We start from the raw sequence: 14636 nt of genomic DNA on the forward strand, positions 1-14636 counted from the left end.
GCTGGGTTGGTGTGCTTCCGGAATATCTGTGTCTTCTTTGGGAACTTTGACCGAAAGGATAAACTCCACCTTTTCAATTCTGCTGTCATACAGATTGTCTTTTGTTATGGGGCAGATCGAATAAATGAGGTATGAGCTAAAGTGAAATTGTTTTGTTTTGCAATGTGAGGGGCTGTCATGCCAATGAATGGGACACAGAGTTCGAAATCATGGAAGGTGTTGTCAATGGCTAGTCCAAGCACCTAGGCAAGGTGTTTAGGCTGTGGAGGGTGATATAAGTGGTCTGGGACTGGAATGTCAAGGAGGTTGTGGCAGGTGAAACAAGATGCACAGAGGAGAGGAATTTTCGTGGTTGGAAGAAAGCTGTGGGGTCTTATTTTTACTGGTAAGGCAAAGTTCATGGGGCTGGCTGGAATTGTGACTGCTTCCACAGTGTGTAGGTGGGCAGCTGTGGGGATTGTTTGGCCTGATGCAAGTTGTAGCTCCGTGTCTGGAATGGTTGGGGGATCTTTCTCTAGTTGGGCTAGGTGCATTGGGGAAGGGTTCCAGTTCATCAAAAAATATTACATTACTTTTCAGAGAGTGGAAGAGTTTCTCGCTGATAATGGTGATTTCGTGGCCTAGTGTGAGTGGAGATTGGTACATAGTGTCTTCAATTTGAATTGGAATGAGCACGTTTCCCCACCTAGTTTCGGTGTGACACAGAAAGACTGGGTTGAGGAGTGTTCCTGAATTGCTGGTAAGGAGAGTGGACGGGTTTTCTTGGGGGATTGGGACTGGGGGTGTATCCTCTGTGGTGGGTGGATCTGTGGATGGAGTTTTGCATCTTTAATTGTATCCACCTGGAATACGGGGCTGCTTCTGTTGCTTAATCATTATTTTAAGGGGGGGTTTTCATCACGGTAATATTTAGCGATTGTCCTTGTGCATTGTGGTCTTATTGTTGTGCGGTGATTGTTCTGCTCATCGAGTACGCGTTGCATTTGCCGCAATTGTCGGTGCAGATCATGTGTTTCGTCATTGCTGTGCCATTTTCCTTGGTGGGTGCAAGAGTAATCTCTGTGTCCTGAGTAGAAGTCTGTAGTTTGGGATATCCGTGAGTCCTTATTTTGGGTTGTCGATCTGCCCCTGTATTGGGGCAATTGGGATGAATAGGAGCGTTGGTTTCTTTCTGGTTGGTAATTGGATAATTGTGTAATAAGAGGAGTTACTAAAGGGATTAGCAGAATTAAAAACAAACAAATCACCTGGGCCAGATGGGATATTTCTAACAGTACTTAAAGAAATGAGGGAAATTATTTATAGGCCACTAACTCAAATATTCCAAATGACACTTAGAACAGGGGATGTGCCAACTGACTGGAAGCAAATGTCATATCTATCCACAAGTAAGGGGACAAAACTGAGCCAGGAAATTACAGACCAATCAGTCTCACCTGCGTCACTTGTAAAATGTTGGAAAAAATTATTAGACAGAAAATAGAGGAGCATCTCAATGAAAACCATATTTTTGATCATGTCTTACTAATGTATTCAAATTTTTTGAACATGCAACTGTAGCTGTAGATCATGTGAAAGCATATGATTTGATATACTTAGATTTTCAAAAAGCTTTTGATAAGGTTCCACACCAAAGAATGATCCTCAGATTGGAAGCAGTAGGCATTCAGGGTAATATAAGTAGATGGATTATGAACTGGTTGATGTGTAGGAAACAGAGGGTGTCGATTAGAGGAGTTGCTTCTCACTGGAGTGAGGTTGTTAGTGGAGTTCCACAGGGATCAGTACTAGGGCCTTTGCTTTTTCTAATCTATATTAATGATCTGGACTCGGGGATAGTTAGCAAACTTGTCAAATTTGCAGATGATACTAAAATAGGTGGATCAGCAGATACAATCTCGGCAGCACAGTCTATTCAAAGGGATGTTGTGGGCCGACACCTGGCAGATGAAATTCAATGTGGACAAGTGCAAGGTAATACATGCAGGTAACAAAAATGTCCACTATAATTACACTATAGGAGGAATAGAACTAGATGAAGTATCGCATGAGAAAGACCTAGGAGTCTATGTGGACTCCTCACTTTCTCCATCCAAGCAATGTGATGAAGCAATAAAAAGGCAAACAGGATGTTAGGGTATATTGTCAAAAGTGTAGAATTTAAAACAAGGAAAGTAATGTTAAGTAAAGTAAAGACTGTACAATGCACTAGTTAGACCTCATCTGGAATATTGTGTACAGTTCTGGACACCACACTTCAAGAAGGATATTGCTGCTCCAGAGGAAGTTCAGAGGAGAGCAACCAGACTTATTCCAGGTCTGAAGGGAATGTCCTACTCGGAGAGACTGAGGGACCTGAACATTTTCACCCTGGAACAGAGGAGACTATGTGGGGACTTGATCCAAGTCTTCAAAATCATGAAGGGCATTGACCACATCAAACCAGAGGAGTTTTTCCAGATCAGCAGGGACACGTGCACCCAGGGACACAAATGGAAATTGGGCTTCAAGGCATTCAAAACAGAAAACAGGAGACACTTCTTTACATAGTGAGTAGTCACAATCTGGAACAAACTCCCAAACAATGTGGTAGATGCTGAAAATGTAGGAACATTTAAAAATAGGCTGGATAGGATCCTTGGATCACTCAGTCATTAATGGACACCAGACGAGCACGATGGGTCAAATGGCCTCCTCTCGTTTGTAAACCTTCTTATGTTCTTACGTTGGAAAACAAATTTCTCTATTTGGGTAAACTAAATAGCTATAATGAAGTGGATATATTTTTACAAAATCTGAAAAGTTCTGCATCCAAAGTATAATGCTTAGAAACCTGAGCTATGCTAACTAATATTTACATGTGTTCTAATCTAAGCTGCTAACATTGGGGAAGACATTTTACCAACTCTTTCACAAGATGATATCCGAGATCTCTTTCCTGGTCCTGAGCTCTTCCTGCGGCGCAAAGACTCATAAGGAAGAACAGGTAATTTTACTTAAAATACTTGTTTTGGATGTTTTTAACCTCTTAGTGGAAATTACATTTTCAGTACTTTAACCACACCATATGTATATACACCCACCTAAAGGATTATTAGGAACACCTGTTCAATTTCTCATTAATGCAATTATCTAACCAACCAATCACATGGCAGTTGCTTCAATGCATTTAGGGGTGTGGTCCTGGTCAAGACAATCTCCTGAACTCCAAACTGAATGTCTCAATGGGAAAGAAAGGTGATTTAAGCAATTTTGAGCGTGGCATGGTTGTTGGTGCCAGACGGGCCGGTCTGAGTATTTCACAATCTGCTCAGTTACTGGGATTTTCACGCACAACCATTTCTAGGGTTTACAAAGAATGGTGTGAAAAGGGAAAAACATCCAGTATGCGGCAGTCCTGTGGGCGAAAATGCCTTGTTGATGCTAGAGGTCAGAGGAGAATGGGCCGACTGATTCAAGCTGATAGAAGAGCAATGTAATGTAATGGTGTGGGGGATGTTTTCTTGGCACACTTTAGGCCCCTTAGTGCCAATTGGGCATCGTTTAAATGCCACGGCCTACCTGAGCATTGCTTCTGACCATGTCCATCCCTTTATGACCACCATGTACCCATCCTCTGATGGCTACTTCCAGCAGGATAATGCACCATGTCACAAAGGTCGAATCATTTCAAATTGGTTTCTTGAACATGACAATGAGTTCACTGTACTAAACTGGCCCCCACAGTCACCAGATCTCAACCCAATAGAGCATCTTTGGGATGTGGTGGAACGGGAGCTTCGTGCCCTGGATGTGCATCCCACAAATCTCCATCAACTGCAAGATGCTATCCTATCAATATGGGCCAACATTTCTAAAGAATGCTTTCAGCACCTTGGTGAATCTTTGCCACATAGAATTAAGGCAGTTCTGAAGGCGAAAGGGGGTCAAACACAGTATTAGTATGGTGTTCCTAATAATCCTTTAGGTGAGTGTAAGTTGGTGTGGTTAAAGATTAACACTTATGCATACAAGTTAGATGCTCTGGAAATAAAATTTGTATTTTAGGGGCACATCATTCCTGTTGAAGCCCAAGGTTAATCAGCAGATGATGAACATAATGAAAGTTCAAAATGAGATGACCCCAGTACTTCAAAGTTTTTGAACTACAACACGTGAAACGTGCATACTTTGAACAGCAGCGTCTTGGAAAAGATTGTGAAGTCCCCTTATCAAAAGAGCTTTTCTGCCGGCTCATCTGAAATACCATGACAAATATGATATCAATTGCAAGAGCCTCTTCAGATGAGTACAAATACCCCACTAAACATGACGTTATTGCCATGGCAATGCGGTTAGTGAAATACTATCCTATGACAAAAGAGAAGTCAACTGGATCTAGTCATGAGTGGGTGAGTGACTTCATTTACTTGAATAGTTATCATTATGTTAAGTTTTATATTGGATGCATCACATATATGTACTTATACTACCCCCAGTCCCACAAAGCATTACACCAATAACTGAAACTGATAAAAATGGCTTAAAAGGTTTTTTGATTATCTACCCATATTAATATAACATTTACAATAATAATAATAATAATAATAATAATAATAATAATAATAATAATAATAATAATAATCTGAGCATATCTGAGGAAAACCCATCTCTCAAAAGACATTTGGAGTAGTTGAAAGTTTCTTGCTCTTGGATGCTTCCATATTTATTCATTAACCACTTCTACCCCACAACAAATGAAACAAACATTATTTGTTTTGCTTTTTTGCTGTGGTCTAAATTCTGTGTTTATATATTCTAGCCCTCAGAGGATCCTGATACCTACATCCAACTCCAGTTGTAACTTTTGAGAAAGATTTGCTCCACGAGGGGCTTCTCTACCTCTTGGCCTATTACTATACATTTCACCTGACATATCCCAAGTGTATTGCCACACTCTTGTCTGTGTTACAAACACAAGTGATTGGAGATGTCATCCATGAGCAGGATGCAACCCCATCGTATAAAAAGGCCATTCACGAATGGAAACAGTTTGTTGAGTAAATACTGTTTCAAACCTGTTGTATGGCTGAGGCAGTGATAGCTGCATTGTTTGTTTTTATTTTTTGGTTTTGTTTTTTACATTACATTTCCACTTGATTTGTGCTATTATGAGATTTTCAGTAGTGTTTCTGAACATTAATGCAATAGATTCACTGAGTAATTGCTGTTTAAAGCTGTTTGAAGTTATACAGTGTATGCAGCTTACAGGCTGAGGCATAGCTTTTTATGCAGAACATTTGCTGTTGATGTGCCAGGGTTTTTTCTTTGTAAAAGTGTCAGTTGAGGAATCAGTTCATCCTGCTTTATATGCTCCATTTGTTTAAGAGGATGTTGTTTTAATAAAGGTTCTGCAAAACTGAATATGTTGTTTGTTTATTCATTTTAATGTATTGTACTTCAATAGTATATTTTTATACTATATTTCTTTATTGGGTTGTTTTTTACGAATTTTCATCTATTTTCAGGTTATTGTGCATCTTTAAAAAAATCTAAATAAGCTGAATTTAAGGCTAAATATTCTAATTTTAATGCAATCTTCACTAAAATTCCATATTTAGTGCTTATAAATAGTGAAATCTGCATAGATTTAAGCATGTTTTCCTAGTTTTAAGACCAAAAGCATTTATTAGTGACTAGATATTTATGCTATTTTCAGGAATTCTTATCAAGTCAGTTTTGCTTACCTCATTGGCAGATTTGTTTGCTTGATTTTAGTACAATTTAACTAGATTTAAGTGCATTTTGCTTGATTCAAGTAGGGCATTTTTTGCAGTGTGGGGGACCCCACAGCCTACTGGGGACTTGGCTGCAGCACCAAATGTATTGGTAACGGTCATGCGCCATGGTACATGGGCAAATGGCCGTAACCTGGTAGCCATTGTAACCGTAACAGGACCCGGATGCCCTCTTATCTCCATCTGTGGAGGACATGCTGGCGTGCTCCCTCCACCTTCTGCGCAGTGGCCCTGAGGCATTTCAGCAGCCTCTGGCCCACCCATACACCCCACAGCAACTCTCCAGGATTCCTGGGTGCTCCAAGTTGTAACAGTTGGCTACTCACTACAGTTCCAGACCCATCCACCCCCCTTCCAAGGCTTGCTGTGGACACGAGTGAGGGACCTGTTGCAGTGTGTTGCGCTTCGCATCACAATTGATGCTCTCTTGGAGAAAAGCGCTACATGCAAAGTGCCCCCTCCAGGGCAGCATGAGGGATTCTATTCCCCATACTTCCTAGTGCCCAAGAAAGATGACGGTTTCCGCCCCATCTTGGATCTGAGGGACCTGAATCGCCGCCTCAAGGTTTTGCGCTTCAAGATGCTCACCCTGGGTGCCATGTGTCAGGCTGTGAAGCCTGGCGACTTGTACACCTTGGTGAATTTAAAAGATGTGTACTTTAATATCCCAATCTCGCAGGCGCATAGGAAGTTTTACCGTTTCGCCTTCGAAGGCCGAGCGTACGAGTTTGCTGTTCTCCCATCAGCCTAGTCTCAGACTCTAGCTCCTTGCACTTTCTCCAAGTGCATGGACGCCGTGTTGGTCCCCGGGCATCCACGTCCTCAGTTATCTAGATGACTGGTTGTTCTGTTCGAACCCCAGGCAGCATGTTCAGAGGCACATAAGCCTGATCCTCGACCAACTCTCCAAGTTGGGCTCAGCAGGCGCAGTTCCTCGGATTCTATCTAGAGTTGATACGGTTCATTGTTGGTATGCCTCGGGGCAGGCTCTCTTACCAGCTCATTGTCTCCTCCCTTGCAAGAGTTTGGTTATACCCTTTCCCCTTGAGCAGCTTCTGACTCAAAAGATAACGATAGGTTGTGAGTGCAACCACGGTTATCTGAGAAAGGAAATACTGACCAAGGGTTGCAAGGTCGTGTGGGAGTCCTGGCTCCCAGAAAAAGAGGACGAACCTGTGCTGTCGTCACATTTTATAGAACAGGAAGTGGAAGGGACCTGTTCTGAGTGACGCGCGCAGGGGCCGATGGCAGTTTTGATAGATTGACATATTGATCGGGTTCCTATGGAAGTGTGCAGAAACCCCTCCCCCTTGGGCAGTGCTTCCTTTTTTAGATACCGGGGTTGCATATGCAACCTATCGATATTAATAATAAAATTAATATACATTTGGTTATCGATAGAAATAATCTACAATATTTGTAATGGGTATCTACTTGATTAATACAAGTATTAATGCAGATAGAAAGTTTCTCATATTTCTTATGAGTGGTAAAAGGAGAATCCAAAATGGTGAACAGCAAAACAAGACTGAGTTACTGAATGTCACAGTACATTAGCAAGCAGGGGAGGCCTGGTTGAGTAACAGCATACAGTAGCCTATAGGACAATTTGTTAGACAAACTGAAAGACCTGAGGTTATTTATATTTAAATACAATAAAAGACGTATCAGCTCTGCATAAATATTCAAATGTATATGAATATGTATACATTTCTTTGAATGTAATATGTAAAATATTGTGTTGTATAGTTTTGTCTGTCTGTCTAGGTCTCTCTCTCTCCCCTCCCCCTGTACAGCCACTTTTCTCTCTTTGTCTGGTTCCACGTGCAAAAACATGTGGAACAACGCTCTTCCCCCTACAGTCTTTTGTGCATTCCAGAATGCTTTGCGGAGGAAGCAGTGACGTTGCCCCACTGCTTGGTAACCCTACCCTTTCATCACCAAAACTCATAAAGTGGCTCAGTAGTGTGTATGGCCCCCAAGTGCCTGTATGCGCTCCTGACAACATCTGGGCATGCTCCTGATGAGATGGCAGATGGTTTCCTGGTGGATCTCCTCCCAGACCTGGATCAGGGCATCAGTGAGCTCCTGGACAGTCTGTGGCGCTACTTGGCGGTGTCAGATGCACTGATACATAACGTCCCAAAGGTTCGCAATCAGATTCAGGTCTGGGGAACGTGAGGGCCAGTCATATCGCTTTTCCACCGATATGGTTCCCGTGCTGGTTCAGAGCTGGTGCCTAATCTGGAACCGGTGCCATTAACCATGCCAGTCAATGGCATCAATGCCATCATCATCCAGGAACTGCCTACACACTCTGGTCATATGAGACCGGGCTTTGTCCTGCACCAGGAGGAACCCAGGGCGCACTGCACCAGCTTAAGGTCTGACGATGGGTCTGAGGATATCATCCCGGTACCTAACAGCAGTGAGGGTACCGTTGGCTAGCACGTGGAGGTCTGTGTGACCCTCCAAGGATATGCTTCCCCAGACCATTACTGACCCACCACCAAACCAGTCATGCTGGATGATGTTGCAAACAGCATAACGTTCACCACGGCGTCTCCAGACTCTTTCACGTCTGTCACATGTGCTTAGTGTGAACCTGCTTTCATCTGTGAAGAGAACGGGGTGCCAATGGTGGACCTGCCAATTCTGGTGTTCTCTGGCGAATGCAAATCGAGCTGCATGGTGCTGGGCTGTGAGCACAGGTCCCACTAGAGGATGTCGGGCCCTCATGCCACCCTCATGGAGTCTGTTTCTGACAGTTTGGTCAGAAACATGCACAGCAGTAGCCCACTGGAGGTCATTCTGTAGGGCTTTGGCAGTGCTCCTCCTGTTCCTCCTTGCACAAAGGAGCAGAAGCTGCTGGGTTGATGCCCTTCTACGGCCCTGTCCAGCTCTCCTCGTGTAACGGACCGTCTCTTGGTATCTCCTCCATGCTCTTGAGACTGTACTGGGAGACATAGCAAACCTTCTTGCGACCACACGTATGGATGTGCCATCCTGGAGGAGCTGGACTCATGCTACCAGTAGTGACAAGGACACTAGCAAAATGCAAAACTAGAGAAGAATCAGTCAGGAAGGATAAAGAGAGAGCAATTATCTGTGGCCACCACCTGCAAAACCATTCCCTTTTTGGTGGTTGTCTTGCTGTTGCCTCTCCAGTGCACCTGTTGTCAATTTGCACCAAAACAGGTGACATTGATTCACAATCACTTAGGCTTCCAAACTGGACAGATTGATATCCATAAAGTTTAATTGACTTGGTGTTATACTCTGATGATTATGTGTTCCCTTAATTTTTTTGAGCATTGAATATCCCTTCCTGTTCTGTCACCCTGTGAGCATCACCCTTGCTCACCCTTACTTCTCCTTCTTCACCAAACAGCAAATTTTGGGTTTAATGCAGTTCTTTGTGGCATTAAAAAGGTGGGTCTGAAACTATGACAGAACATATAAACAAACAAGAACTAAAATAACATACACTTGATAGACTAACATACAAATGAATGCCATGGAAAAGGTAGCGTTTGCATAGCACACACATAGATAGCATACAAGCCTTCCAATGCCAGTTAAGTATGTCGACATTATCAAGACAAAATAATAACAGCTATACAGCATTGCACTGTGTAACAGTTTTATATTAATAATTAAGATACTCATAGCAAATACTTAACCAAGCTATGACGTTGTTAGAAGCAAAAATAAAGGACAACATTTCTTCTGCTGTTGAAAGATTATTTGATTGAACAAAACTATCAAAAGGTTGCATAGAAGCAGAATCTGTATTGTAACAGTTAGCTGTTAGTAGTGGTGAAGCAGCACGAGACAACAATTTAAAATAGTAATAATGCACCTAGTTCCAGAACACCTCCCCCATTGGGCAGTGTCCCTGGTGAAATATTACAATCATCACATTGACAGGAGTCTTATATCTCTGTTGTGTGTAGTTACAATACCTATACATTAATGAGAAAACCCCCAACACTCATCATTACTCTTCTGACAAATAAGGTCATGAAAAATAACTATATACAAAGCACATGTTGTCCTTGTGGATAAGATAAAGCTTATTTTGCTGACAATATGAATCATTTTACATCCAGATGGAATTAAAATGAAAAAACAAAGTGTACTTTATTAAAACTGATGAGATGAAACACACAGCTGACTTGCACATTTGACATTTATTTTAGCAATTCGCTCCTCAGCACAGGCTCTGTTATAGGACAAACCCAAAACAGCTTAATGGACACCAGATCAGGATTCTGAGATGGGAAAGTGACCAGTAAAGTAAAGTCTTACAGACATGAGTGTTTCAGAACATTATGAGATGTGAATATAATCAATAGTGATGGGCAGTTCGCGAATGAATCATTTTGATCAAATCTTTTCAGAGAACAAAAATAACTGACTTATCACTCTCATATGATTAGTTTGTTTGACTCCCTTATGCTGCTGGCCTTGCTCAATCACTCTCCCTTATTATTGAGTGATATATGTGTCAGCCAATACAAACTCAGTTTTGTTTGATTTAAGTGGGGTGGGCTTCTGACTAAGCAGTAAGTGCACAACCTGCCAGAGCTGAACACGCCAAATGAATGAATAACAGAGCCGTTTGGAATCAGTGAACTGAAAGAATCAATCAGACTGAAAGAAAAATGAACTGAAGAACCGAAGTCTCCAGTTCTTCGGTGAACTGAAATTGAAAGAAGCTGGTGTAGGAATAATCCGCTTAACCCAATTCTTACAGTCTTGTATTTCTTATGTTTGCTTGTTTGTAATCGCCCCACAACACGCCTTTCAAAAGGAACGGGCTGTATTACTCTATTAAAGTAATGCAAATATAACAGCCAGCCAACACACTTTTTAAACTGCTGGGCACTCTGAGTCCCTGAGTAAGTGTGCAGATGTATTGCTGAAAAAATTGATAGTGAACTGAAATTTTAATTACTTAAAAATGTAAATGTTAGATGAAGGCGAAAAAGCAGTGCAAGACTTGCAGCCATAATCAGGTAACTCAATCAGTTAATAATCAGTTTGAAAACCTTTACTTAGTAAATACAAAACACAGTTACCTGGTGTTGCTGCATTTACAGAGCTAACATGAATTGAGCCATCCGGAAGTACTGAATGAATCAAAGCGTAAAAAAAAACAGATCTTCGTACTGAACTGAATCAAAAGAACCGGTTCTCTGAAAAGAACCATAATTCTCATCACTAAAAATCAAGCAGTATAGTATTAACCAAAACTGAATATATACAGGTGTAAATCCCTTTTTAAAATCCTTGTGACAGCCTCTGTAAAAAAATACCATAATACTCTGTTCTTCTTCTAATTATTATCTTTATTTACAATAACTATAATTGTTATTGTGAACTACTGGTGTTAACAAAAGTTTTCACTTGTATTACAGAAATGTACATATTTATGTAAAATACACTTAACTCTGAGTGCAAATTAAATAAGACAAAGGATACAAAATTATTACAAGATATACAATAATTTATGTTTCCAAATTCAGATTGATTTAGGTTAATTTGGTGTTCCTCACTTCAGACTATGCACTTCTATGCTGAAAACCCTCATAACTCTCCTGCGAATCTGACTCAGTTTTAAGCCATATATAAGGGGATTTAAAAGAGGAGGGATGATTAGAAATTCCACTGCCAGGAAATTGCGAAGAGCCTGTGGGATGTTCCTTGAACCATATCGACTGTACATTATATCAAAGAGCATAGTAATTGTAAAGTTGATTAAACATATTACATGGGGCAAACAGGTCTGCATGAATTTACTCATATCTTCACTAGACTTTGCACAGGCCCTAACAATGTGGATGTAAGAATATACTGTAAAAAGAGCTTGAGATAACTGTATAAGAATTAAAATATAACTATAGATATTATTAAACGTTGTGTCTACACAAGACAGCTTTACAATTGACCAGTTTTCACAGTACAGTTTATCAATGTGAGATCCACACAATGGGAGTCTGTTAGTTAATAATAGCGCAAATGTTGTTTCACAGAAAGGAAGAATCCAAGACATCAAGAGAAACATGGTGATTGTTAGAGATGTCATAATAGAATGATATTGTAAAGGTTTGCATATTGCCACATACCTGTCATAAGCCATTATTATTAAAATGGTAAACTCACACAGAACATAACTGTAAATCACATGTGTTTGAATCAAACATCCAGTGTATGATATCTCATGTGAGTCAGAGAGGAAGTCAGCCAGGAGTTTAGGATACAGACCAGCAGTTCCATACAGTCCATTGACACACAGGTTACAGAGGAAGATGTACATAGGCTCATGGAGGGTTTTCTCAATGATGATTGTAATGATCAGTGTCAAATTCAAAAGACACATCAAAAGATAAACCAGAAGAGTAAAAACAAAAAAAATGTATTTATGAGATGCCGTCTCGTTTAATCCATGGAGTGTGAAGACTGTAACACTGGACAAGTTCTGCATTGCAGTGAGGGATGTTTCAGGAATATACAAATAAACCTTCACCTAAAGAAGCAATGAGTAACAATAAGTCCCTTCATACATAAGTAGAAGATAAATTACATGGAAATATAAAAACAATATTACAGTTACAATATAAAAAGTACCACAATGAACCATAATGTTTGAGTTTTATATATTTTCTTTTTTATGGACACGAATGAAGAAAATACTCACAAACATTAATCTAAGAAAGGGCTGCTTTTCCTTAGTCTGGACTTCAGTGTTAAGCTTTATATATGGAGCTCCTTCAGGAGGGAGGCTACTGAGATTTGCAGCCTGAAAACATACCTTTGAGACTGTAGCTCTGTAATACTGGGGTTAATTAACCAGAGTTAGAAGATATTACAAATAAGATAATTAAAACAAGCTGGGTTCTTATTTCCCACAAAGTGTGTGTATGTTATGTAGGTACAGAAGAGTTAGGTTTGTGTAAGATATTATATGCCTTTTGAGTATTTCAAATGATCCAAAGATGCACAGTAAATGCAGTAAAAAACAACTTGCAGTAATTTAATATACAGTGGTTAGTCCTCGAGCACCTCAATACTGAGATTTTGTTTTTCATAAGGATAGGTTGCAAATGCAATTAAATGTATATGTCGTTACCGTGGGACCACTGTGAACGTATTTGTGTAAAAAAGTCGCCTAGAGGCTATTGTATGCTGTCATTTAAGCAGCTCTTGCTTTCCTTCATACTGTGATGCACATTGACACTGTCTCTTTTTGCAAGGATCCAGGGGTCCTAAGAGGTGGTGGGCATACACCAGGATGAGTCACCTTTGTTCGAGGCTGGGCCGGAGGGTTTGTATGCCTGCACCAGCTGCCACAAGTGCTCTCTGGCCCATAGGGACTGATCAAACATGGCCTCAATGGTCGGCCTAAGTGTAAAGCCAGACATCAGTACATCAATGAATGAGGCATGGCACCCTCCTGTGCTATGACAGGCAAAGCTGGTGTTGTGCTGTCACCAAAACCATCAATGAATGACCACTGCCCTGCACTCCATGGTAGATCACTCCCTCCAGGGCGTCTGCAACCGTAGCAAACTCAAGGGTGAGTTGATTTGGGGTCTTGCAGCTTCCATCAGGCTGGCAATGTACAGAGCCACCAGGCTCTTCATATTGTGTAGTCTTGTTGACTGTGCACCTGTCCTCACACACAGTAGCGATTTAGTCACTCTGCAAGGCTGGCTAGTGATTGGTGTACCGTGGTACGGGGATACACTGGAAAAATCAACTAGTGAGGCCACAGGATTTTCCCCATTCCTTCTCCTTTTCAGCAGATATCCAAGACTACCCATCCACCTAGAACAGGGAAATTGTGTCTTGGTTCATAAGCTGAGTGAGAGAGGGAGGCCTGGGAAGATTCATTCATACGTTCATAAACTGTCATTGGTAGTAGGATGGAAAGGTGCAGACAGTCTGATCTTTGAGGTCAATCCTGAAAGTGGGAATGAGAAAGTCAAAGTACTCCATCAAAACTTGCTGTTGCCCTGTGACTACTTGCCAATTGAAGAGAACCTCCCACCAAAAAACAGCAAAGCAAAGGAAAAGAGTAACATCAGGAGACAAAGTTCTGGTCTCTTGCACTCTCAGAAACGTCAGACAGTAAATCTGATTCAGAGGGCTCCCGGGACAGCTACTATGCCTGGCCTACAACAGAGCAATGAGTCCCTACAGTACTGAATCCAGCAGCAGAGGAGTTTCATCCCCAGACAACAGGAGGTTAGTTACCACAGGCCGCTGTAGAAGACAAGCTTTATGTCCCCACAGGAAAGGAAGTAAACCTGGCACACCTACCTCACCACCACATTCACCTACACACCAGTATCCCAGGCGGGAAAGGCTTCAACCACGGATGCTGATGTATAATGCCTTGGGGCACCGTACTGTCAAGGAAAGAGGAATTGCCATGAGGGAAATAGAAATTACACACCGGTGGCAAGGTCCTCAAAACCGTTGCAGACCGTGAGCTTCCAGAGAATAATACATAATACTGACACCCACACATACACTGATATTATGCATACATGAAGACTATCCAGAAAAAGCTGAACTCTGTACACTTCTATGTAGACATATAAGCCTGGGGTTATGGAGAGAAGAGGAGAGCTTCACAGGACAGGCAACAGATCAGGATTTCTTGGAAGGGGAGTGAGCGAGTGAACATAGTGCTTGTAAGGCTGGGGGAAGAGGAAGACAGAGAGACACACTTTGTCATCCTTGATGCAGCAAGGAGCTATTTGAGCCAAGCCAGCAGACGAATAAGCCTAGCCACCACTTTGGACCTGTGAGTGGCAGAACAGGTGATGCAAGAGGTGCTGGGAGGGG

At 41.5% G+C, this 14636-nt stretch overlaps 1 protein-coding gene across 1 annotated transcript; it reads right to left on the reverse strand.

Moving 5' to 3' along the window:
- Positions 1-11334: 11334 nt before the first annotated feature.
- On the reverse strand, positions 11335-12267 carry LOC136747311 (olfactory receptor 52J3-like). The gene has a single exon (XM_066700249.1). The coding sequence runs from the start codon at positions 12265-12267 to the stop codon at positions 11335-11337; it is 933 nt and encodes a 310-aa protein (XP_066556346.1).
- Positions 12268-14636: the final 2369 nt, after the last annotated feature.

Source organism: Amia ocellicauda, chromosome 3 (assembly GCF_036373705.1).
Source record: "Amia ocellicauda isolate fAmiCal2 chromosome 3, fAmiCal2.hap1, whole genome shotgun sequence".
Classification (NCBI taxonomy): Eukaryota; Metazoa; Chordata; class Actinopteri; order Amiiformes; family Amiidae; genus Amia; species Amia ocellicauda.

Excerpts from the sequence above, each read along its gene's own strand:
- LOC136747311 (XM_066700249.1), bottom strand. The coding sequence starts at position 12,267 with ATGCAGAACTTGTCCAGTGTTACAGTCTTCACACTCCATGGATTAAAC.